The sequence below is a fragment of the Falco peregrinus genome, chromosome 3 (genome assembly GCF_023634155.1).
Source record: "Falco peregrinus isolate bFalPer1 chromosome 3, bFalPer1.pri, whole genome shotgun sequence".
In the NCBI taxonomy this organism is placed as follows: domain Eukaryota; kingdom Metazoa; phylum Chordata; class Aves; order Falconiformes; family Falconidae; genus Falco; species Falco peregrinus.
Window position 1 is genome coordinate 67,041,490 of NC_073723.1, and position 25,835 is coordinate 67,067,324.

The 25,835-nt window shown below is 34.4% G+C and overlaps 1 protein-coding gene across 5 annotated transcripts in view; it reads right to left on the reverse strand.

The window, feature by feature from the left end:
- Nucleotides 1-25,835, reverse strand: part of RTTN (rotatin) — an 89,147-nt gene that overhangs the window by 58,128 nt on the left and 5,184 nt on the right. For 2 of the 5 annotated variants that reach the window (XM_055799855.1, XM_055799854.1), the window contains exons 6-20: nucleotides 24,590-24,704; nucleotides 23,919-24,069; nucleotides 22,816-22,981; nucleotides 20,107-20,288; nucleotides 16,098-16,213; nucleotides 12,984-13,154; nucleotides 11,381-11,593; nucleotides 10,042-10,154; nucleotides 8,755-8,881; nucleotides 6,403-6,528; nucleotides 4,280-4,396; nucleotides 2,395-2,534; nucleotides 1,980-2,151; nucleotides 890-989; nucleotides 312-400 (exon numbers count right to left, since the gene is read on the reverse strand). In XM_055799855.1, coding sequence (XP_055655830.1) covers nucleotides 312-400; nucleotides 890-989; nucleotides 1,980-2,151; nucleotides 2,395-2,534; nucleotides 4,280-4,396; nucleotides 6,403-6,528; nucleotides 8,755-8,881; nucleotides 10,042-10,154; nucleotides 11,381-11,593; nucleotides 12,984-13,154; nucleotides 16,098-16,213; nucleotides 20,107-20,288; nucleotides 22,816-22,981; nucleotides 23,919-24,069; nucleotides 24,590-24,704 — 2,098 coding nt within the window. Of the gene's footprint in view, nucleotides 1-311; nucleotides 401-889; nucleotides 990-1,979; nucleotides 2,152-2,394; nucleotides 2,535-4,279; nucleotides 4,397-6,402; nucleotides 6,529-8,754; nucleotides 8,882-10,041; nucleotides 10,155-11,380; nucleotides 11,594-12,983; nucleotides 13,155-14,370; nucleotides 15,716-15,766; nucleotides 15,855-16,097; nucleotides 16,214-20,106; nucleotides 20,289-22,815; nucleotides 22,982-23,918; nucleotides 24,070-24,589; nucleotides 24,705-25,835 lie in introns of those variants that run through there. The other 3 variants (XM_055799856.1, XM_027781695.2, XM_027781694.2) reach the window with 3 other exon arrangements.

A 25,835-nucleotide genomic window follows, 5' to 3' on the forward strand; every position in this document is an offset into this window, starting at 1 on the left:
AGGGAGCATGGCCAGGACAGCTGGCCTGAACTAGCCAAAGGGTTATTCCATACCGTAGAATGTCATGCTTAGTTCTTCTCACCCCAGCGTGGGTGGGTGAAGTGGACTGTGTGGTACTTAGTTGCTGGCTGAGGTTGAACCATGACAAAAATATAACTTCAAAAAATGCATATTGTAATTACAATTGTTACTAAAAATTTGTGTTCTGTGCAGTATTATTGCACAAAGATTAGTGTTCTAAGTGCAGAAATGGGCAAATTTACTACTGTCATGCTGTGAAATGCTTGCAGAATTTGTAATAAAAGTTTTACCTTTCCATTCACATGTGTACACTCATTAAGGTAAGCCAAAATCTTTTCTATCACACCCAACTTTTTCACAATGCCATGCATTTTGGTATCTGTAGGAAAAACAAAAGACAGTAGGAATCACTGGTTCTCCACCAATTTAATATTAAACCTCTTTCTGCAAGATCATAAATACTTGCTGTTGAGAACAAGTTCCCAAAACTGCCAATCAACAGAACAAATACAGCTCTAGCTCTACTAAAGCAAGCCTCCTCAACGTCTTTTATGTCACTACAGTAGCCTTTTGAACACCAAACTCTTAAATATCTTACATACCTTACATAATACAACCTACTCCTCTATTGCCCAAGGGAGCAGTTTTTTAAAATAAGGCCACTATTTCTTATTCTTGAGGCCAACAACAAATAACTAATTTTTCATTTGAATTGGCAGATTATCCACAATAGTGTTAAAATTGTGGTCCAACAATATACATAAAAACTACAAGGAGTACACTTAGCACAAACATACAGAAAACCTAACAAAACTGCAAGCTCATCCAATGATCAGCACATGAATACAAATTTTCTGAAGAATTTTACCTTCCAAAATGATAGCAAGCTGCTCAGCCGCAGACTTCTGTAAAACTAGGTCAACAGCATCAGAAGTCAAGATATCATACAGCTTTTCAACAGTTTCTGCCTAAAAGTAAAACTATATTAGACTTACATCCAGTACACTATTATGAAGCAAGGTAACCAGCCAAATTCCCTAACAGAAAGTAGAACACAAAAAGATCTAAATTCCTTTTTAGAATGTGTTTGACTAGGTCCCACATGCACGTACTAAGGAATAGGTTATAATCTTTTTGCACAAATCTGTAATAACCTGTGGAATATAAAAAGATGATAGTTTCTACTGTACAAAAGATGCAGATTTCCAACAAATAATGCTTGATTTATGTAGGACTACAGGAAGCTCAACACAGACATGCTAGAACATGCTTCTAAGTTTGTGAAGGAGACTGACTTTTTAATGGCAATAAGGTTAGAGAAATCTAAATAGTCCCACATATCCATACAGATTTATGGTCCTAACTTTTTGAAGGATGTAGGGGAAGGGTATAAATCAAGTGTACAATGAATAGGCAGAATAATTTTTTTCAGAGGGCAAGCATCTTAACAGTTGTTTAACATATTGTTGCTAATCTGAAAGTGTTGTGAGTAATGATGGAAGGAGAATGGAGGGGAGATGGTAAAAAAAAAAACAGGTCTAATATTTGTGATTATTTTTTCACTTTGCAAAAGCAGAATATTAAGAAAACACAGACATAAATTTGTAATCTCTATTTCATACTAAAAATTATTTGTGCCTGTTTCAGTAAAAATTGATTTTGTGCAGAAGAAAGCTCTATATGAGGAAAAAAAAAAATCAGACTATCCATGCACAATGACATCATTGTAAACATAGCAGGCCTGTGCTCTCTCTGCTCATCTTGCCATCAACTTATCTGCAGAAAGATTAAAAAAAAAAAGGAACTTTTTCTTATGTTGCATATGGTAGCATAAATGGATTTCTTTTTATGAAGCAAGCCAATTTGCGTGAAATACTCCAATCTTTAAAAAGCGGTAACTTCAGTGACTGGGCAGGTAGAAGAACTGATCTGTGACACAATATTTAGAGTTTACTCACCTTAAATATCGACTCTGTTTTATCATCCAATTTTAGCTCAACAACTCCTTCTATAATAAATAAGTTTGAAATGCTGGAAAGTGTACTACCATGCAGATGTGGACGTTTCAGGTTTGCCCCTTCTTCATTCAAAAGGTGGAATGTTAAATGTTTAAGTGCTATAGCACGAACCCTAAAGGAGTAAACAATTAAAACAAATAGATAAAGTCCTCATACTGGAAAGCTTTAGCGGTATATTTAAAAATTAATTAGTTTATAAAATTAACACAGTTGGGGTGGAACTACTTACTCAACTTAATATTGTTTAATCAACATTTCAAATCGACCCACTGCATAATAATCAATCAGTTTTTCAGAGAAGATACTTTCGGCCTCAAACATTAGATGTGCTGAAATGCTGCAGGGCATTACTTACAAATGTTTTTTTGAGAAGAGAAGACGTAGAGCGGCCCGAAGTCTAGCAGTTCCTGGGAGAAGACACTCTTCTTCGTCAGAGGTTGTTTCACTCAAAGTGAGGATACAGCTACCTAGCGTATCTTTTGTGTCAGCATAACCCTAAGACAAAGAAACAAAAACTTCCAAAATTAAAAAAATCCACTTCTGACTTAGCAAATTAGACAAGGTAATTCCCCTTCTAGGGGCTAAGGGAGAGCAGGGAAGGAGCAACATCTAAGAGAAAAAAAAAAAAGCAGTAACTGAGTGTTTTTCTTAAATTTCTGCAGACTGATGTTCCCCCATAAGAACAATTTTTAAAATTAATACATCATCCTGTATAGAAATCAAAATCAAGATTTCTACATGGCCCAGAGGTACTATGACCTGAATCTGTTTACATAATGCTGCTCTCTATGGTCAGTTTCCATTTCAATAAATAAAATTCAGTCCATACAGGACAATTACTTCAAAACTTAGAACATTAAATCCTAACTATTTTCAGATATTTCATCAAAGCATTTTCACACACAAACAAGACAAACCAGAATCAGTTACATCAAGTAATGGTATTGCAAATATTTAAATAGTAAAATACAATGCATTTTACATGCACTGGGTAAATATAGGCCTCTGGTGTGCTCTGCTTAAGTATCTACTGTACATAGCCACTACAGGCTACACAGGAGAGGAAAATTCTACTCACAAAAGTGAGAGCATTGGTAAATTCTTACACATTTACCCTACAGCTTATATTAATCCACCACCTATTTAATCTTGAATATCAATGCAAGATATATACGTCGGTAACACAGAAAAAATGACATTTCCTGGCGATAAAGCTCTGAAGTAACATTCCTCCCACCGTTTTCAAGTTCTCAGTGTATTTCCTCTACATGTTTTTCTGTCTGAACCTTCTATTTCATGGTCCATTTTATCTGCAATTTCTTCCCGTTTTTGCCTTGATTTTTGTGCAGTTTATGTAAGGGCTTAAGTTACAGAAACAGTTTTTTCAACATGGTAATACTGAGGTGCAGGCAATGAATGAATATATAGCAGTGATACAATTAAGTAGGTGTAATTATCAAGAATGATATTATTTGAGAAAACAAAGACAAAAGGTATACTTGGATATATTAGCAAAGTTTGATTTAAGACAGAAATACGACAATAAAAGATATCAGGAAAACCAGACATCAGATAGGTGCAGCAAAATATCTGAAGACTATAGGCATATCATAGAAATTTCCAGCACTAGAGAAAGAAAATCACACTGAGAAAGCAAAAAGTTCCCATTAGATCAAGCTGAAAATAGAGATAAGGAAAAGAAAAACTGCACATTATTACAGATATGAAGACTAAGGTCTAAGGAAAATACTGACTGTTGATACTTCTATAGTACTGGAAACAAAGAAACGAAAAATCTAATATCAAAATGTACAGCTTACACCTACTGCTATTTATTGAGCATATCATTGATCACAAAACTACATAATCATGACAGAAGAGTCACAATTTTTAAATTTATTTAAAACTATTCTAATGATTAAGTAATTTTAAAAAGCTTGCAATGTTTTAATCTGTACTTTGATTATCCACTCATACCTTCCAGTCATTTAAATCCCATTTAGTACTTGCTGAAATGTTTTAATACCAGGCTAAAATTTGTCTACAAATTCAAAGTAGTAGCTTTGAATTAGGACTCCTATAAAACATGTTTCCATTTGACATCTGACAAGGCTGTAGGTAAATTACTGTTAATCTATTTTCCATCTGCTACTTAGGTGAATATTCTGTTTGTTAACATGACAGTGTTGCTGTTTACATTATTTCATACATCAAATTCAGATTAAGGCACTTAAAAGTACCTGTAAAACAGGAATGACAGGACAGAGGGCCTCAATAAACTTGTTCCAAGTCAGTACTGCCATTACTAACCGTCCCTGCAATAGATGCATCAGAATGGCCTTGGCTGTGGAGTTCACCTGCTCAATAATAAAAAAAGAAAAGTAATGCAACTGCTGATGTGTCTAGGTCACTTTGTCAATGTTGTAATTGGAAACGTTATACAAAAATAACTCAAAGAGAAAGGATCTACAAGTATTATTGTCACTGCAGAATGTTATTTTTAAATTGTCAGTCACACTAAACATTGAAGTTGTTAATAAAGCCTCTCAGAGAAAACACACAAATAGTTCTGCCTAATTAGCTCACAATCATTTTCCCCTTAGAACTCTCTTTCCTTTCTGAAATAAAATAAATCATTACTTCAGCTTACACATCTATTGGTCCCTCTGTCCTGCAGGTAAAAAACATTCTGTTTCTGTTCTTTCCTGAACCTACATTTCTGGGGCATTTCATGCCCAGACTTTACGATATGCTTCTGAAGATACAGAGAGTTAAAGCCTGTTACACAGCCATCTACTTTGAGGCCAACAGTAAAACTAAGATAGTTAACAAATATTTCAAGGTGTACATGAATTAACCTGAAGCTTTTATCAAAAAGGTAAAAAGGTATGTAATACAGCACATAACGGATTAAAGCATCCTGTATACAGTATGCAATGTATACTGTATTAAAATATTTACAAGCTAATCTTACTGCTACAATGGGAACGGAGGGGAAAAAAAATCCAGCTTTTCAGAATTCACTTTTCCTTATATAGTGTAAAATCACCTACCCTTAGCCCTGGCATAAAATGCAAGTTTTTAGGTGCTAAAAATCCTCTCACCCCAAGCAACAAGAACTGGCTTTAATAATACTACTCTAGCCTATCTTTAAGAGGCTAGATTTGTAAAAGCACATGGCAAATGTTAAGCCCAGCCTTAGAATACAAGGTGGTTCTCAGTTTCTTCTCATTGTCACATGCCTGAAAGATTAAACTGATGCTTTATGAAAATATAAGTAGCAGATACACATCCAAGAAGTTTAAAAAAAAAAAAAATATCCTGTAAGGTCAAGAGAACAAAATGAGAGAATTTTGTAAACATGAATTCTCTGTCTCAGCTTTTAAAATTCAGTATCAGTTAGGGTCTATTTGTTATGCTTGACCAATCATTAAAAAGAAAAAACTCGTAGTCTTTTTAATAAGGCATCCAAGGAAGTAGTCAAATTAAATGTTTCCCTTGGAACAGACAAATTACATACATAGCACATTATCAAAGATACTTCACTTCTCCTTTTAAAATGCTAACATCTAAAAAATTACTTCTAAATAGAATTGTGCACAGTAATGAGGAAGAAAAATAATCTCATTTCAGGACACAAGCTGAAAAAAAAACCTTTTTTTAAGTCAGTGTTCTTTCTCCTCTGACTGTAAGGACCTTACAGATCAGTAGCATAAAGTAGTTACAAATAACCTCAGTAAATTTTCCCCCTCTCTCAGAACTCCCTGCTTAGCTTTATATCCACTATTTCCTATCTCACATATACATTCAGTGTTCATGCAAATAAACAAACACAATGGAAATTTCATCCTAATCTGTATAAAATGCTTCTGTAATACTCAGGTAATTACATTGAAACATAGATGTGTTTGTAGTGATGAAATACATTTTTATAGCAACACTGCAGATTTAAAATGTCTTTTTGCTCCCCAACTAATGCACACATTTCAGATGTCATTCCACCTTTACAAAGACTTGAAACTTCATGTTTTACATAAATACATAAAGCATTATACATACTATTTCATCATACGCACATTTTATTAGGGCTAAATACATTACAGAAAAAGATTAAAAAATGAGCTTATTTTTCATTGGTCTTTATTACACTTAATAGCATTCTATATATTTAATATTATTTTGTCTCTGAATTCATCATAAAAAAAATCTTTCAGTTTTTTACAACTTCACTGTTTACATAGCTTTCCTACACAAGAAACCGTATGTAGTCAAAACTTCAGGTAAGCACCAGACCACCATACAAAATATCAACACCTACTTTGCAAGCACAGCAATTCATAAATGTAGCTACTAAATACAGTACCTCATTCTTATCTTCCTGAAGGCCAAATGTACAGATTTCATATAACACTTTTGGATGAAGAAGAAAATGTACTCCATGGCAGATCGAAGACTCAGGCTTAGCAATATTATGAACACCTAGACAGTCCTTCAGCAAAAATAAAGTTGGTTAGTTTTAAAATTCAAGACAGCCTCCCCTGCTACATCTTGCTTTATAGACTACTTGAAGTTGTCATCCAGTGAAAGGTTTTCTCCATGCAGTCTGAAAGACTGCAATTCCGAAAGCTAAAAATTACACATGTGGAAGAAACACTGGTTTTATAGATCACTGACTGACAATTCCTGTTGCTACACAGGACTAAGGAATACAAAACAATTTTGTTTTTATTTTAAGTAACAGTGAAAATAAATTAGACATACTTTCTATGGTGTTTGGTATTACATTAAAATAAGCAAAACCTAAAACAGGCACGTAAGAATCTCACAAAAAGATCTAAGCGTCATTCAGTGGAGACAGGATATTTTTTTGCAAAATACTCTTCAGCATCTTTATACATTAGTGAATTGTGCTACAAGCACACTAAGTTTAGCTGATGTCATAATTCTTATTTTCTGTAATAGACAAAGTATTGTATCAAAATAGAAAAGTGATTTTTGTGAGTCAATATTACTGAATACCTAAAATGACCTGATGAATATGGCATTGCCATTCTTAATACAGAGGTACAGCCATACTTTCAGGAAGTTCACACTCTTTCTCCCTTGGGCTATCTTTATAAAAAAAACAAGATAAAAAATAACCATATAAAACAAAATCAAAAACAAAACAGCCCCTCCAAAACAACAAGAAACTCAAGTTTCAAAACAATGAGTACACAGAAACGACTTACATGTTCTTAAACACAATCCGATCTTTTATAACATAAGGAAAAAAAAAACCAAAGACGTGTTTTCCTTTCAGTTTTTTAAGGTCTAAAAAATTAAAGCATCATCTAGATAAAAATATTTATTCTGAAAGTATCAGTATTTTATTAATACATTATCATTTTATTTTTCTTTCAGTAAACATCCTTGCAAAAAGCAGAAAAGCAGTCAATTCAAAATGATTTCTGCTTAAGTAAAAAAAAAAAAAAACCAAAACACAAAACAAAACACCCCAAAGGGAAATGAAAAATCACTATGAAGGGAACAGAATCTGTTCTTTAGGAATGAGCCCATGTGAACATCATAAGGTTCAACCAGGCCAAGTGCAAGGTCTTGCACCTGAGTTGGGGCAACCCCCAGTATCAGTACAGGCTGGGGGCGGAAGGGATTGAAAACAACCCTGAGGAGTAGGACTTGAGGGTACTGGTGGATGAAAAGGTGGACATGAGCCAACAATGTGTGCTCACAGCCCAGAAACCCAACCAGATCCTGGCCTGCACCAAAAGAAGAGTGAGTAGCCAGCGGGTCAAGGGAGGCAATTCTCCCCCTCTGCTCTGCCCTGGTGACTCCCCACCTGGAGTATTGCATCCAGCTCTGGAGCCCTCAGCACAGGAAAGACATGGACCTGTTGGAGCAGGTCCAGAGGAGGGCCACAGAAATTATCAGAGGGATGGAACACCGCTCCTACAAACAAAATCTGAGAGAGTTGGGGTTCTTCAGCCTGGAGAAGAGAAGGCTCCAGGCAGGCCTTATCACAGCAATACTTAAAGGGGGCTTATAAGAAAGCTGGGGACAAACTTTTTAGCAGGGCCTGTTGCAACAGGACAAGGGGTAATGGTTTTAAACTAAAAGAGGGTAGATCCAGACTAGATACGAGGAAGAAATTTTTTACAGCGAGGGTTGTGAAACACTGGCACAGGTTGCCCAGAGGGGCGGTAGATACCTCATCCCTGGAAACATTCAAGATCAGGTTGAATGGGGGTCTGAGTAAACTGATCTAGTGAAAGCAGGGGGGGTGGACTAGAAGATCTTTAAAGATCCCAACCCAAAGGAGTCTGTGACTCCATGAACCTCATTTCAGCAGACAAGCAAAACTGAACACTTGAATTCTTTTCAAAAGGAAAATTAAAGAGAAATATTTCCATGTAACAGCAGCAAAAACCCTAAATGACCAGCATTGTTAAAAATCCTTTTAAAAAATAAAATTGTCATTGTTTTAACCCTTCTGGAGCACCTGTCATTCTGAAGTGCAGTACCTGAAGTATAGCCTAACCACATAGATTAAACACCAAAAATCTAACAGCAAACTGCAAGCCCAGGCCTATCCACATTATCACAGCATATAACACGGTAAACATAATTTGCATTAAAACCACTTTTAATAAAGAGAACTTACAATACACATTGTTTAGCACAACACTGAGAACATTAAGTAAGCAATAGTTCTAACCTTAACCACTCCCAAACAGCAGTGATAGGCTTCAGCTTTTATATTCGGCAAAGGATGAGACAATAGATGGAGAAGCACCTTCTGACTCTCAGACTGGAGCAGTGAGTTAGCCTTGGCAGACTTCCAACTACAAATGAAAAATAATGAATTTAACTATTTATTTTACAGTATCCAGAGATGTCTACAAGAATTTTCCTGTTAAATTTCAGGATAAATCTCTGAAAACGTATACATCCTGAAAGATGACTTAACAGACAAAAGTTCAGAGATCGCAATATAGTTGCCAAAATCATAGTATCTATCTTCACATTTGTACACTTATTTATTTTTTTATACACGTAGGTAATCAAAGACCATAGTTTTTCAAAATTCTCTCATCAAAATTCGGAGCCTGACAAACACTTATATTCATCTGAAAACATAAAATTCTGTTGAGTTTCAATAGGCTCCTTAGATCATGGTATGTGATTATTAAAAAAAATCCTTTTTTTAGCTTTCAGAATTTTTTTCCTTATAGATATAAAAGTCCATCTCACTATCACAAAGTGAATTAAAATTAGTGAAAAAACTGAAGTTAATTTCTTGTTGCTGAAACAGTAACCAAACAAGAATTAATCCTAAAAGCATTAGAACACTGAAAAGTGTTTTGACATTTCATAATTTAAAAACACTTAAAGAGCTCTTAAATGTAGTTTCCTTTGAAAAAATCCCTAAAGTCAAATTCTGAATCTGTATAACATTAAGATTTCATATTTCTGATTAAGTGTTCAAAACAAAACTTTTCCAGGCACCACAGGATAACTTCAATTCTCTAACTAAGGATGTGGAAAAATCTAAAAAGCAACAAAAACATACTGCCTAATAAATGAGATGCCACACTTTAATATATAGCATGCACAATAAAGACCTTTAGGATTTCTGAAAGTTAAATAAAAGTTACACATGTACACTTGGAAAAAAGGAATTTTAGAAAAGTTTGAAAGATATGTCGAAGTGCTTTATGGCTGTTTCTTTGTAAATCACATAGTAACTTTCTATGTAAAATCATAAAAGCTTACACATAGAAAAGAATAAACCACTAATTTTTCAGCACCTGAAATTCAATTTTCTAGAAATACACTACAGAATGACATAAATTATTTAGAAGTGACCTTTCAATGACTAAAAGAAAGCAACTGTTCAAATACAGGAGATAAATAAGCTGAACTTCTACTTGAGAAACTTTATCCGTAAAAAAAAAAAGATTCTATTTTCTCAATTAAGAGTTTGAAATAGCAATGTACTCACATATTTGAGCATACATGAATGCATTCCTGAAGCAAGGGAAAGTGCTGATGGTAGGGTAGACTACTCAAGGCCTGATCTGCCAATTCTATTAGTTCAGAAAGATTATTGTCCCCCTGAGAAGCAAAATGAAAAGAAAGAAAATATCAGAATTAGTAATATTAAAGTATACAACGTTATTGCATAATCTTTCAGAATTTATCAATATCTAGTACATCTACTAAGTAGGGTTTCGTTCAGCCTTTCACAGAGAAGTTTGCAATTAACCTAACATATTCAATACACTTCAAACAAAATAGCTCCTGGGAGCTTAAAACCCTTCAGCTGCTGAATCCAAATAAACTTTTATTAAACTCAATGGCAATAATGTATGGCAAACATTTCACAGCACACACACTATAAATCTATTCAAAACACTTCCTAAAATGCCCAGGAATAGATTCATCCTTTAATACTTTATGCTTTAATCAAATTACTGTTTTTTTTAAAATCAATATGCATTTTATGTGAGAATAGTATAATGAAAGATTTAACTATTAAAATTTTAACAATTCACCATTTAATATTAAAAAGCAAGTTTGTTTTTTTAAAATTTAAGTACATATGTCTTCATACTTTTGGTTGCCAAATACATTAAACATGAATCATTTAAATTTGATGGGAGTTAACTTCATTGTTAATAACACTTTATGAGCAAAGTATTGCTTCTATTAAGTTCAGAACTTGCCTATATAAAGAATATATTAGCTCAGATTCAAGACAGCACTACATTTATTAATTTATTTTACTATCAATGGAACAAGTATTTTTGCATAATTACTTGTCCATTTGGATAACAGAGAACAATATTTCAGTATCGTGCTAGAATGTCTTGACTAATAAAGCAAAGCATATTAGTTGTCTTCATAACAAAGTGAAACACAAATCTCATACAGTATAGAAGTAGTCGTTTTTTAGAGGTATAATTGCCAAGCAGTTGGAAATTAAAATTTTCTGAACTATTTAGAGTACAGGACAACATACATACACACAAACACACACATATATACACTATATATATTTAAATAGAGTATTTGCTTCTTTCTTATTTCTTTGCCCATAAAAGATCTTGTGCCTACATCCAATCTCCGAGTGTTTATTTCTTTGTTTTTACTTAGGATAACATTTTCACAAATATTGTGAGTAGTATTTGTGAAAACAAATATAAATTATGTCTTGCGTGGTATGGAATACTCATACTTAAGGATTTCCTTCAGCTATGCTAGACTACAGTTTTTACCACAGAGAAGCTGAGGAAAGAAATTTGCCTACAGGAAATGTTTTATATAATAAAATTCCACACCTTCTTATGAACTTCAGCCATAAAGCTACAAGTGCATTCGATTGAATATGCAGTTCCTGAAGCTTGTTTATAAATACTGTAGTTCTCAGTACTCATCTGCTCCAGGTAGGCTGCAATGGATTCATGAATGCTTGGGTATTCCAAGGAGAAGGGCACATCCAGAGAAAGAAGAAATAAAGCGTTCAGCAGACTCTTTTGTAAAACTTTACTCGCCTTTAAATAAGAAAACAACTGTCAGAATAACAGCCTGAAAATACAGTAAAACCGACATTTGCAGTCATTCAACAAGCAGAATCACCATTTCTGCTACTTAAAAATGAGAGAAACACATATAAAATTATTTCTATATGAAGAATTATTATTTTAGCAATTAAAAGTGAGAGTTTGTTAGATATCAGTCCTCGAATCAGACCTGCAAGGAGCCACAGAAGCTGTGTATGATCCAGCCACAGGACTAACTGCACACATCACTGCTAGGATCAATTTACTGTCTAACCACTAGATGGCAGAGAATACACAGGCCACAGTTACTGCTGTATTTAATTAAAAGCTGTGTACAATTCCACATACTAATATCACATACTAAGAACTGGGATTTCTGTTATTGGTTTGGGGTTTTTACTGCAAGAGTTCAGCCTTTCTTCAAGTAAAATTTTGACCTCAAATACAGTAGCTTTTTTCCCCCAACTCCTGCCATACACAGAATAGAAATTTTGTATTATGTACATAAGGACATAAAGACAAAAATTATAGAGTCATTAGATAAGTATGTCTACACTTATTTACAGGTACAAAAGACTTATATCGATAGTGAATATATTAATATTACATATATATATACACACTCTCTACTTATATTAATAGTAAAAGACTCAGTATTTGTGACAAAAAGCCTGTAACTGAAAAAAATCAGCTACTCACATTGAAGAACGTCTTAAAAAAAGAGCTAAACTGCAATAAAACTCAATCAATAAAAAAAAAAAAAAGTGTAAACCCATCCAGGTCTAGACATCTAACACTTTCATCCCACAAAAACTTGCAAACATCAGACCCCCACACACCTGAAATACACCAGGGAAAAAAAAAAAAAAAAAAAGCACCAACAAAAAACCCAACTTAAGAACTACAACAGAACTTATTTTAAAGAACAATGGAAAAAAAAATAATTAAAATCACTAAAAAATACGAAACATAATTGCTTAATATGTTCCCTCAGATTAAGAGTGATGATCTTAAACATTACGTAGTTCTAGTCTTACTCAGTGTTACTTGCACGCATACTATAAAGGGGCAGGGGGCAGCACAGCTTTGCAAACCATGCATCATACCAGAAAAAAACATTACAGGAAGAAAAACAACATGGAATTTCAAAAACTCATTAAAAAACTATTAAAAATGTTTTTTGAAGACTTGAAATCTGCAGAACGCACCGATAACTGAAGAAGAGACAGAATTACCTTCTGTGATCATACATCAGCCAATATAAATCAGATTGAGTTCTCTGTCCATTGGCTGTTTTCCCAGTATTAATCACTGAGAAAGGCATCACTTTTTGCCCTCTTGAAATGCAAAAACAAAAGACAATCACTTAAGTTTGGCATACCTTTTCTACAGGAAGAAGTATCTGCAGCAATCTAACAGTGAAGAGTGAAATGCTAATAAATGCCATTCTGTGATGCACCAACATCACCTCAGGCTGCTCCGCACTTATATTGGTTTTGTGATATAATATAGTCTCTCCAAGCAAACCCAAAACCAGAAGCAGTTTGTCTTTCTGAAAACAAAACCACAAATACAATTTTTAGAAATAACTGAAATACTACTGTATCTTTACAGTGTTTATACAGCACCCATAGCATCATAAACACAAGTATATATCATAGTGCAAGAATGGTGCAAAATACACAGCATTTTGTCATCTGACTAGAACTGTGCATTAGTTCTAGACCTCATTCTACCTTCACTTGCAGTTCTGAACACTTTGGTCAGTAATTAACCATTACTCCTCCCACACATGCACTTTCCCACGCCCTCACCCACCCACCCTTATTTCCTGCTCACTGCACTTTTCAACTTGCAGAATTTAAACTATTTTGAAGTTCACTTTTAATATGGAAATATTAGGAGCTGGTTTGAATCTGCTAGTAAAGCTTAACCTTAAAATTAATAATAATAACAACCACCACAATCCAAACTTTGAGACTGCCCAATGGTTTTTATGCCTATTCATTCTCAAAGGAAACAGCAGAACATTTCTCAGATTATGTGAAATCCTACTCAAGAACCACTATCGTTTGAATAAATCCATCTCATTTACACTGGAGAAAACAAAATTAGTTTCTAGAATTCTGGGCACCTGAAAAAGCCAGTTTTGTACTTAAGGACACGAGACCAAAGGTAGAATTAATTTCAGTTGCCAGTATTGGACTGCCGAGCAATGATTAAGAAGGCAACAGCACCTGTGAGATTTAGTGTATTAATTCCAGAAACTGATAATGACTGTTAGGCAATTAAGCACTATTTATCCGACTCAACAAAGCTGAAGTTCAAGCAAATGATAAGAAGCAATTGACTAAATCAGTCTTTTAAATTATCAACTCACATTATTACACCGTAAGATGGAAAGGATTAATTTTCATCTTTCAGGAGTTCAAAAAAGTAGTTTCTCTCTGCCCTGCAACAGTTTGCAGAGGCAAGAAGAACTTCTGCTTCAAGACCATGGAGTCTTAAATCAACAGCAGATTCAAAACATTTATTCCTCCCCGAGACAGGGGTGACTGTCTCAAAGCTAGTGATCCAAAAAAAGCTGAGGGGCTATGGCAATCCGCAGCATCTAACTTTATGACATGGCAGAACAAACAGCACTTAAGTACACATGGCCAAACTGGGAGACAGCAAAAACTTTACATGGGAGGAAGGAAGCATAAAAACATGGGTAAAAGACATACAGTTACAAACTTAAGTATTTTTGAATAGGATTTCCAAAATACCTTTCTCACAAAGATACTCCAGTGCAGATTTTTGAAATGGGATAAACAAAGAAACATAAAGCAGAGTTATGTAAAAAATGCTTTAAAAGTTTCCTAAAAAGACACATGACCTCCTTCCCTTGGAGCCAACACAAAACACAAAAAGGAAGCATGCTTTCTATGCACTAAAGCTTAACAACTCTTAACTTCAAATAAAATGTCTTTTATCAGGTACAGTACTAAATAATATAAAAGTAAGTTTAACAGTTGTTTCCTAAAGTGTTCTATGCGGTTATTTTTATTTACTCAAATACTAAAATGAAGAGCTGTTTTTTATCTTCTCTTGCAATTGCGTTATCAAAATTAGCTTCATTGAACTACACAGTGCAATTACACTGTCACAAATTGATGCAGATTCATGACTTTCAATGGGAGTAGAATTTTGTATCTGAAAAGCATTTTACTAATAATTCTCAAAGTTCTACTAATAGAATAAAATTGTATCTTTTCTTCTTTTTTAAAAAAAGATATCAGTATAATTGTATACAATTACCCAGCTTATTTGCAGAGTTTTGCTTGTTAGTAGCCTGGAAACAAATATTAACCTACTAACAACAATCATCATGATGTACATGTTATGATGCTCAGTTTCCATTGTACCAAGACAGATTTATATTCAGTGGAATATACTGATTCAGGTCATACAACTAGACAAAGGATTATATTAAGCTTCTTAGATTAAACATTCTACAAGGAATCTTCAGTACTGACTTGATGCTGATCAATTATAGATTTTGACAGATCAGTACACTAAATTCAAAGAAGAAAGTTCTCATTCACTGCTAAGTCTTGTAAAATAAATATTACCATTCGTAAAACAGAGCAGAGGGGAGTCTACAGTAATAGTAATTATTGCAGCACCATTGTTTCGTATTCAATGGTATTTTCATGGATTTTAACTTAACTTCATGTGGATTTAAGACTACACTGAGGTTTTTAGACAAGCTTCAGTCTGCAACTCTGGTATGTTTGTTACATACAAAGCTTATGTTTCAGCTTTCAGTTGTCTTTAAAAAAAGCAAGTTGGCCATTGTTATTTCATTTGTTATTCACTAACTTGGTATTTCATGTATATAACAATTCTCAACTGTGTTCAGGTATGTGTTTCCAGCAATTTAAATTGTTTCGTCAAGAGCACCTTAATGCTTTGAATCTCTCCTGGGTCAAAAAGCTTTCTCTCATTCCCAGTTAAGTAACAGAGTTAAGGATAGCTGAAATCTGTGTAAGGATCTAAAGGTCCTGTGTAGGAAATGGACACCATCTATCTTACAATTCCAGTCTTGGATCTAAACAGTTATCTCCCTAATTTTAAATAGACAGCTTATAAGGAGTAAAGAAAGTGAAAGATGTCAATTACCCCAAATTGGTCTCCAAAATTTGTAGTCTGTACTTTTCCCTCAGATCCCCTTCCCTACAGGTTTTTTCTCAATGGCTGCTTAACAGTCTTTCACTACAAGACAAAATTAATGAACTATTTTCTTGAGGTGAAACTTCAAGTATCATCCGGTAAAGGAACTTACGTTTTTAAAAAAGTGCAATGATTGAAATAGTAATAAACTAGGATTTTCAAAAGGGTAGCTCAGCAGAAGATTAGGTATGTATATGAATCACTGCAGAAAACGTCAGAGACTCCTAAAGGCAAACTAAAAGCTGTTAAATACAGCTGATCAAAGCCTAAAGAATCTTACCAATTCCAATGCAAAAAGGCTATCATCTTCCCAAACATTTTCAGAAATAGCATCACCAATAAGGGATGTGTCTTCAACAAGCAATTCAAGAACTTCCATCGTCACTCTCCTACTGCCTAGGAATACAAATTAGAGCATAAATTCAAATACAGACAGAACATCACATTATAATATTCAGAAAACACCTCTTTGAGCATGAGATCATTCCAAATCTGAAATTGTGGTATTTCAGTTTTCTTATATGCTTCTATTAATTCAACTACTTCAGCCGCCAATAACTCTGATTCACAGAAGACAACAACTAGCCAAAATCACAACAGAAGAAATATACTTGAAGAAAATTACTGCATTTCCTTAAATCTTATAGTACTACATAAACATTTTTACAGCTGTAAATCTATTCTGAACTTCAAAGTAGTCCGGTAATCAAAGTCACTTATTTCCCCCGCCCAGACAAATAGGTTACAGATCTTCGATATACAGATATTCCATATACCTTTTCCTGTTAATCTGTATTTTTGCGATGGCAGCAGTGACTTTTTTCCTGGATGATTTTGTTTGAGATCTTCTTGAAAGGCAAGGAAATGAATACCTGCTTTATCGACTTGTACTTTTCTCCACAAAAATTTCCCCCAAATACTCAATTTCATGCAAGTGTTGGCTTAGTTATTTCTTGATGGTATGTTTCTATTTAAAAACATAGATGGATTTCACACAATACCATTGGACCTCCAATTTGCTTTTTAACTACCATAAAAATTCTGCATCCTTCAAAATCTGTCTAAAAAGAGAAAAGCAAGCTCTGCTGCTTGTTACGATTGAACATTAATCTCCGTTGCTTTTTTCTATCTTTTGTAGATTTCACACACTGTAGAAGCCTTGTTGATATACTTGAGGGAAATATGTATAGTCAGACACACACAGAGACATATATGTAGTGACAATGACCACAGCTCATGCAATTTACAGTCTAAGTGATTTGCTTTGAGTGAGCATGTGTCAGATAATGGCAGAGAACTTTTCTGAAAGCTTGCGTTTTCCTATCTCACAAAAGTGGTTTTCCATTTATTTTAGGCAAAATGGTGCCAATTTGAAGAGCATATGCCTGAAAATTCCAAAGAACACTTTTTCTGCACAATTATTTTCCATATTCTGTATCAAATTTCTGTGCTTAAAACATTTGAAAGGTGACTTCATAAATGTATCCATTATAATGGAAGTACTAAATATTGGTTTTAATTTGAGTTAGAATATCAGAAATATTTTTAAGTTAATAACTAAACATAACATCTAAACAATGCTTTGCTGTAGTTGTCATAATCTACGGACATGCAAGATGGGCCAAAGCCAACTGCATGAGAATCAACCAGCAGAAATGCCAGATCCTGCACTTGGGTCACAACAACCCCACACAGTGCTACAGGTCTGGGGCAGAGTGGCTGGAAAGCTGCCTGGGGGAAAGGACCTGGAGGTGCTGTTTGACAGATGGCTGAACGTGAGCCAATGGCGTGCCCAGGTGGCCAAGGCGGCCAATAGCTTCCTGGCTTGTATCAGAAATAATGTGGCCAGCAGGACAAGGGCAGTGATTGTCCCCATGTACTCGGCACTGGTGAGGCTGCACCTTGAATACTGTGTTCAGTTCTGGGCCCCTCGCTTTAGAGGGACATTGAAGTGCTGGAGCGTGTCCAGAGAAGGGCAATGAAGCTGGTGAAGGGTCTGGAGCACAAGTCTTGTGAGGAGCGGCTGAGGTTTGTTTAGTCTGGAGGAGGATCGGGGGGAACTCATTGCTCTCTACAACTACCTCAAAGGATGCTGCATGAAGGTGGGGGTAGGTGTCTTCTCCCAGATTACTAGAAACAGGACACAAGGAAACAGCCCCAAGCTATGCCAGGGGAGGTTTAGAATGGATATTAGGAAGAATATCTTCACTGAAAGGGTGGTCAAGCATTGGAACAAGCTGCCCAGGGACGTGGTAGAATCACTATCCCTGGAAATGTTTAAAAAAATGCATAGATGAGCTGCTTAGGGACACGGTTTAGTGGTGGACTTGGCAGTGCTAGGTTAATGGTTGGACTTGATGACTCAAAGATCTTTTCCAACCTAAATGATTCTATACATTCATTCCACCACACTCATATCAGTAGTATACCCATTTCCCAACACCTGTGGCTATTAGTACATGCTAAGAGTTCATTATTACTAAATGCACAGTAAGACTTATAAACAATAACTGTAAAATAAATCTTTTGCTGTTCAGATTTAAGTAATTAAGACATGCAGTACTAACACTGAACTTCAAACAAGTATGATAGCTTAAAACTGATCAAAAGAAAGAGACACAGAAAAACAAAAACAAAAAACCCACAACCCACACCGCTATTGATTTCTGAGATTACTTCACTCACACAATAGGTCAGCACAAAGGAAGAAAAAAAAAATCCAATCAACATCTCCACAAGGAACAGAATTGGAGCTTAATTGAAATATACATTATCTCATAAAATATAAGCAAGCAAATTTTGCAGTAAGCTTCCCGTTTTATTTTTACCCAGTAATTTTAAAACAAGCAAAACAAACCAAAATCTACACTATACCATACAAGGTGATAATAATGTTAGTAAAGTGCCTGCTGATTTTCTGAAGAAAACAATTCAGAAAATATGACCACATGAGAAACAGTGTGTTACTGTGTGTCATTGCCTCATGGTATCACAGCATGCCTTCAGATCACAGGATTTCAGATGAATAGGAACAGGATAAAAAAAAAAAAATATTCATTTGCTTACAATCTATGTCTCATTACAGCACAGCGGAAGAAAGAAATAACATCTCATAAACTTAAAAAGTGTAAAAAGACTGAGACTAAGAGAAACAAAGAACAACTTCATCTGAAAATGAAAATATTCTAGTTCTATAAGATGCAAAGAAAGCATCTTGAAAGGTACAAAAACCCCACTATATGTTAACTTTGCAGATCTGAAGTGAAATGAACCAGAAATGGAAAAGATAGAAAACATATTTTCTGCAGTTTTACATATAAGTAAAGGAGAAGATGCTAGAAGTCACAAATATGCTTGTGAAGAATTAATATTTAAATATCACTATTCTGAAAGGGGAAAACAAAACCTTTATTCATTTTAGTTTGGTTTATTACCAACAAAATGACGATTGACTGATTTTCAGCACAGATTAGTGCTGATGTTACTATGAAATACACAAATAAATTAGTATTTTGTGACAACAAAGTCATAGAGAGTTATAAACAATCATGAAAACAACGCTAAATTGAAGTTTCATACATACTTCATGTAATTTTTATAAGTTAAAGCCTCTACCCAGCTCAGGAAATGTTGCCAAGTATATTAAAAAAAATAACTTTTAGTATCCTAGATATAGATAAATACATGTTTCCATCTCCTGTATTTGAAAACCTTACTACATTTACCAATACCTGTTTTGAATGACAGTGTCTTAAAACTAAATACTAGACAACCTAAGAGCAAAAAGGCCTTGTAATTTAGAACTTTGCAACTACTGATTTTTATTTTAACTTGCAAATTAGACTATCAGTACTTATGTTTTAAGAAACATAATTTATTACTGTATTCATAAGAATATAACCAAACCTTTTCCCGAAATTATTGTTTATTATTTCTTCAACAGGAGGAAAACTATGCTTAGAGTTCAGAACGTGTTTTGGTAATTGAGGGGGGGAGGTTTGTCTTCTTGAATGATATTCTACCCAGCCACACCATTTTTCCACCACACACCCACTTCTTCCTGCCATCAGCACTTGAAATTTCTGCAGCAATTCTGGAAATCAACTAGAAGATTCAAGCTTTATGACCTGAACAAAATCCCTAGACAGAACTGTTACAACTAGCTACAGTATATCAGTAATCATCTGTACCTTACTTACTTGTGGTACTCGCTCCATAATACCAACTTCTTAAGAGGTTGTACTAAAGACGAGAAGGATACATAAGTGAAATACTTAATACTTGCTCACCTGTTCTTAGAAGGGGTATTGCGTTTTCCAAGATGGAAACACAGAACTGAGGAAGGCTAAGTTGCTTCATCTGCAATTCCAAAGTGTCCTCATTGTCAGTATCTGGTAGGTCAGTATGTCCTATGTCAAGTGGGGAATGCAGAGAGATTCTGGAGTTTGCATTTGCTTGAGTACTGTTTCCACTTAAAACAAAACAAGCCAAACAAACAAAACAAACCAAACAAAAAAGAGACATAGTTAACTCCTGCAAAGAGAACACTCACATATGTACAAATGTTAAAAATAGCATCAAGTATCTTAATGTCCTCCTTCCTTCAACACATAGCCTTCCTTCCATCCCAATCTTTCTCTGCTATCCACCAGTGTTGCAGGAAGAGGTGGATTTTGTTTGGTTGTTTTTTTAAATGTCAGAACAAGTAGCATCATAAGTGAACACCTACTGTTTTGGCTGTCATCTTCAAATACACTTAGAAATGTATACTGAAAGAAATACACATGCAATGAACATGATACTGCAAGAGAAAAATCAGTTTATTTGAAACGTTATTTTTGATGGACAAAGTCTACCAGTTGCTTGAAGCAAGGCAACTTACTAAATCAAATTTCAGCCTGAACTATACCTACTACATTAAAACCATTCTATGCAGCTAGCCACAAGAATCCTTAGAAGGACTATTAAGTAATCATGCCCTATATTCAAGCCTGTAGGACTTCTTCGTCCTTTGTAAAACAGAAAGCATTCCCTTGCCCAAGAAAGCCTTAAGTGCAACCAAGTGATTTTATATATATTTTTATTAAAAATTATGAGATTTATATATAGTTCATAATTTTATTCTTTTCCAACTGCTTCCAAAAACAGTCTAATTCTGTTGGCGGGAATACAGCTCAGAACAAATGTTTTTTAATGTTTTTTCTTATACTAAACATTCACAGTCTTGAATTGCTCTAAAAATCTGTATGACTGTTACAGTTGGTTTTTGTTTGGTTGGTTTTTTTATTATTGAACAAGCTGAAGAAAATTAATTCTGGTATGACTGTGTTATATTATATTGTCTATCTAAATATACAAGATGCCTAAAGAATAGCAATTAAGAATTTAAAAGACAATGATTTTAAGAGGTCAATAGAAGACTATAAGCAAAACAGAAGAGTTCACCAATATGTAGTGATTCTGATTGCACTTACCAGAGGGTAAGGAAGGAGAGGTATCAACCATAAAAATAATTCAGAAGAGGAAAGGTTAAGTTTCCAGGCAGAATTTAAAACAGACAAACAGACAGATTGAAGAATCTCAAGATTTAAGAACAGGGAGAAAGAAGAGTTACATATAGAACAGCAATAAACAAATAGTTCATATTACAATTACGTTGAAAAAAGACAAGATTCATTAAAAGCAGCTCTTGATATCAAGCTCTACATATCAAAATCAGCGATGTCAGAGCAAGACTATATTAATTTCCTTCTATTGTATTTTCTATTCAACACCATGTTTTTCCTTATACTGTCTCTGGGCTAAATGATATCTTTGTAAGAAATGGCATTCACAGGCAGTAAGCAGCTCTACTGCAGCACACAGGATGCAAAAAGATAAAAGTGTATAGTCATGAACAGCTCATAGTATGGCCTTATACGTTTAATAAATTACCACTCCCTAGCTTGTACATGTCTCACCATGGCCTTAACTGGTGCTTCTGCTTATGTAGATCTCCTTACTATGCCAATAGCCAGGCCATCCCTATCTCTTGCACATTACACACCAGCTACTATAAACATGTTAACTGTTCAACTTGAGAAAATGGTCAGGTCCTAGAATGCGTAAAGCCAGGAGTCTGTTTACAGTGCCACATTAGCTACATAATTAAAAAAATGAATATATTAGACATAAAATGAGTAAAACCAACCTTTTAATACAGTAACTCTCAAGATGCACTTACAATTAACTACGTGAGCTATTCTCATCTGTCATATCACTCCTATTTAAATACCTAGGAGTATTAGTATTAAATACCTAAGCCAATATACCACAGCGACTCAAAAGAACTACCAACAAGCACACAGTAAAGATTCACAAGAACTTTTAAATTCCCATATACTAGAAGACATTGGTTCTTGAACAGCAGCTTTAATTCTGATGTATCAAGATAAGTAACAAAATCACATGCAAACAGAAACCTCAACATTTTGATGGCATGCAGACAATTTATAATTTCATATTGGAGTCAAATTTTTAGGTGTCACATAACTGAAATTTGTTGTCAGATTTAACAATGAAGATTAAAGACTTCAATGGAAAACTTTACACAGCACAGAATTTTTGACAATACTGTACACCGCTACCTATCGGATGGCCATTCAACTTGTAAGAATTTACGGGGTCATCTGGTGAAGAAAAAGACAAATTCCTGACTTTACAGCCACAGCCTGAATAAATGCTTTTCTGCATCTTACAAATATATACACAACCAATAACAACTGATACTAAGAAAACGCATTTAAAATGTTGGTTGAGTACAGAACGTGGCAGGTAAAACTCATCTTACGTATTGTGAACACCACTTAAAAAACTAACTTTTTAACTCCAACATGGTTAGAATTTTCACAGGTTAACAAAACTTGCACATCACCCCCCATATTGACAAGGAGTTGATGATATAATCCTATATTAATCATTTTCTAATTGAAGTGTAAGTTATTTCCTATTTTATACACCTGGAAGATGCTGCATCCCAGTCTTGACCATCTCCTCTAGGACGCTGAACTGTCCGTCCAATCACAGATGGACGAGGGCTACTACTTCCAGGTGATGGATTCTGAGAACGAGGAGGACCTCTTGCTTCTTGACAGTAAGATATAGATGAATTCTGGGAAGCTGTGCCTTTATGTAACATAAATTATGCATTGTCCATTAGTGGAGTCCATTATTCTTAAAGATACTACATAGTGAAGCAATGGTAAAAGTAACTAAGGTAGGATATGGAAAACACCAAGTAAACATTGGCAAGCTAGGACAACCTATCACTGCCAAGTAGCAGAGTTTGGAAACTCAATTCCAAGGCAAAACCACTTGAAAAATTAGTTGAATGACAAAACTTGAGTTTTAAAAATACAAACATAGTGTTTGACTAAGGCTACTGGATTTCTTGATGTTATAACTTAAGTAGCAAAGAAACAGCCAGTATCTTTTATCAAGACAACAAATACAGTGGCAATCTTAGGAACAGAATCAGACCACCAGTTAACAGAAACAAAGCTGATTAATGTCAGGTGACAAAATGGAAACAGGCAGATCATTATAATTAATCTATACCATTAAATCTACAAAATTTAAGTATTAAGAACATTGTGGAATAGCCCTAATTACTTTGAAATACAAAACAATGATTAAACCATTTTCAGCCATCAGAATAAAAAATAAAACTAACATAACTTATGAAATTTGGAACTAAGTTGTTAAGCTCTAATAGTTTGAAAACTTTTCTGAAACTTGTCTGCCCACTTTTATTTTACAGATTTCCTTTAGTTTTATTTAAAAATCCCTCTCCTGCTGACAAACAGTTGCATACTAGGAAAAGTTGATGAATGTAGAATCATAGGAAATTGTAAAAATGAGTAGAGTACTTTAAAATAATGCAAGTACTCAAAAAATAGTTACTAACATGAATAGTAGTAAACACCACGTTTAGCAAAACAGGTTCACATGATTGCATTTGCTATAAACCTGTGGGTTGGCTTTTTTATTATAATTATTAGTTTTAGACAATCTTACCTGTAGTAAAAACACACCTGTATTTCAAATATTTGAAAATACCTACCTTGCTCTGTGGAAGAAAAACTTGGATCTCTGTGAAAGTTAAGTCTGCTTCTCAACAAGATGCACAACTGTTGCAGGCATGACACAGCCTGCAAAGCTAACCGATGTCTTCCATCTCCTCCAAAAGCAAGGTTTAGAAGAGACAAAAGGCTCTGCAAATAAAAAACCATGGACACCGGCAGCTGAACATCAGTGCACCTTCATGAACAACTACGCCAGCAAGAGTCTTGCACTAAATATAGTTCACAAACATTTCTAAGTGTTTATAAATCACAGAAAAGAATAAATAAGTTTAACTACTGTTTTCTTACTGATGCAAGACTACCAGTCCTAAAGAAAAAGTTGAGTTCCAGCCTGTATTTACAATACAGGCACTACTTTCATTAGGGGAGCCCATTAGAGGCTGTACATATGACAGTGACACAGTTTTATCCTACCCAGAAGAAAAAGTATTACTCCACAACACACTTCATTACTGATTAGCAATAGATGTCATTACAACAAGTAACTTTCTAAACACAATATATAGCTAATGCCTCCTTTACTATGCACCTGGAGTTCACATAAAGGAACTTTTGTTTAGAATCAAATAGTATTATTTACATCAATTCTTACCTGGCACAACTTATAACACAGCACAATAAAAACCTTAAACTTTAAGTGAATTCTTGCCTGTATAATCTTTGGCCTTTGAAGGAAAATCTCAGCAGGAAAATCTTGCATAATCACATCCTGAAGAAGCTCACATGTACTCCAAATTAAACTTTGGTTGTTACTTCTCAAAGAGCTAAAAATGCAGTCCATAATTAAATATGCATTAAAACAAAAAAAAACAACGAGTAGTCATTAGCTTGAACAAGTCTCTACAAGAAAGTTATAATCACGACACTGAAGAAAAAAAATGCTGTAGTTCTACAGCCGTAACATTTTTAAACTTGAATCATTCCTTAGCTATGCTAATACTCTCTACAATAAAGAACAAACTCAAATCCAGCTGTTACCAAACCACATGTAAAATTAAGTTCCCAGAATATAAATAACTATTGATTCTGAATTTGAAATTAAGATTAGAAAGACTTGAAATTCCCTGTGAAGCTAGTGATCATCTCAGTGGTATACAGCAAGTAATCTAACGCTTAACCAATGTGAAAAATTCTTTCATTACTAAAGTTCATGTATAACTTAAAAGCACTTGAATTACATATATGGAAAATCACATAAAGTACAAAATTTATTAGTTATTCTCTAACATATATATTAGTAAATATTAAGAACCTCTTGGGTTTCTACTTCACTTTTTTCTATTTTTATTGTTTCAGAAACCACTGTAAAAAATAAATTTAAAAAGTCAAATGTGTCCAGTTTTAAGGATCTGTTTTCTTTTTCTAGACTTGGTCATAAGGGAAATTAAATATTAAAGAGGTTTTCCAGCTTCAGATATCTTTCGAAAGAAAAAAAAAAAAGAAAACAAACAAACAAAAAATCCCACCAGAAACCTATTATAAGAAAGCTTACAATTACAGTAGACTTGTTAAATAGTCCAGTCCATGACTGGCTATGCTAAAAATCTATCACAGCTCTGTGTCATCTCATGAAGAAGCTCAACTACAGACATTTTCCCTGGGCCACAGGCAAACACTGTTTTCCTAAGTGAAAGTTAAAAAACAATAAAAAAAATCACTGCAGAAAGACGATCTGAACAAGTCAATGCCTGGATAAGGCATTGCACCTAAATTTATTGGCCTAAACCTATTTAAGCTAATACTGAAAATATGGATTTCTCTGCCAAATGGCCGCAGGGGTAAAGTAAATAAGGATTTTATTCCAGTTTGTTCTAAAATTAACTGAATGAAAACTTCAGCTTGAGACATTTAGAAGACAGACTGAAGTGTCATGAACAAAGAAAATGTACTCTGAA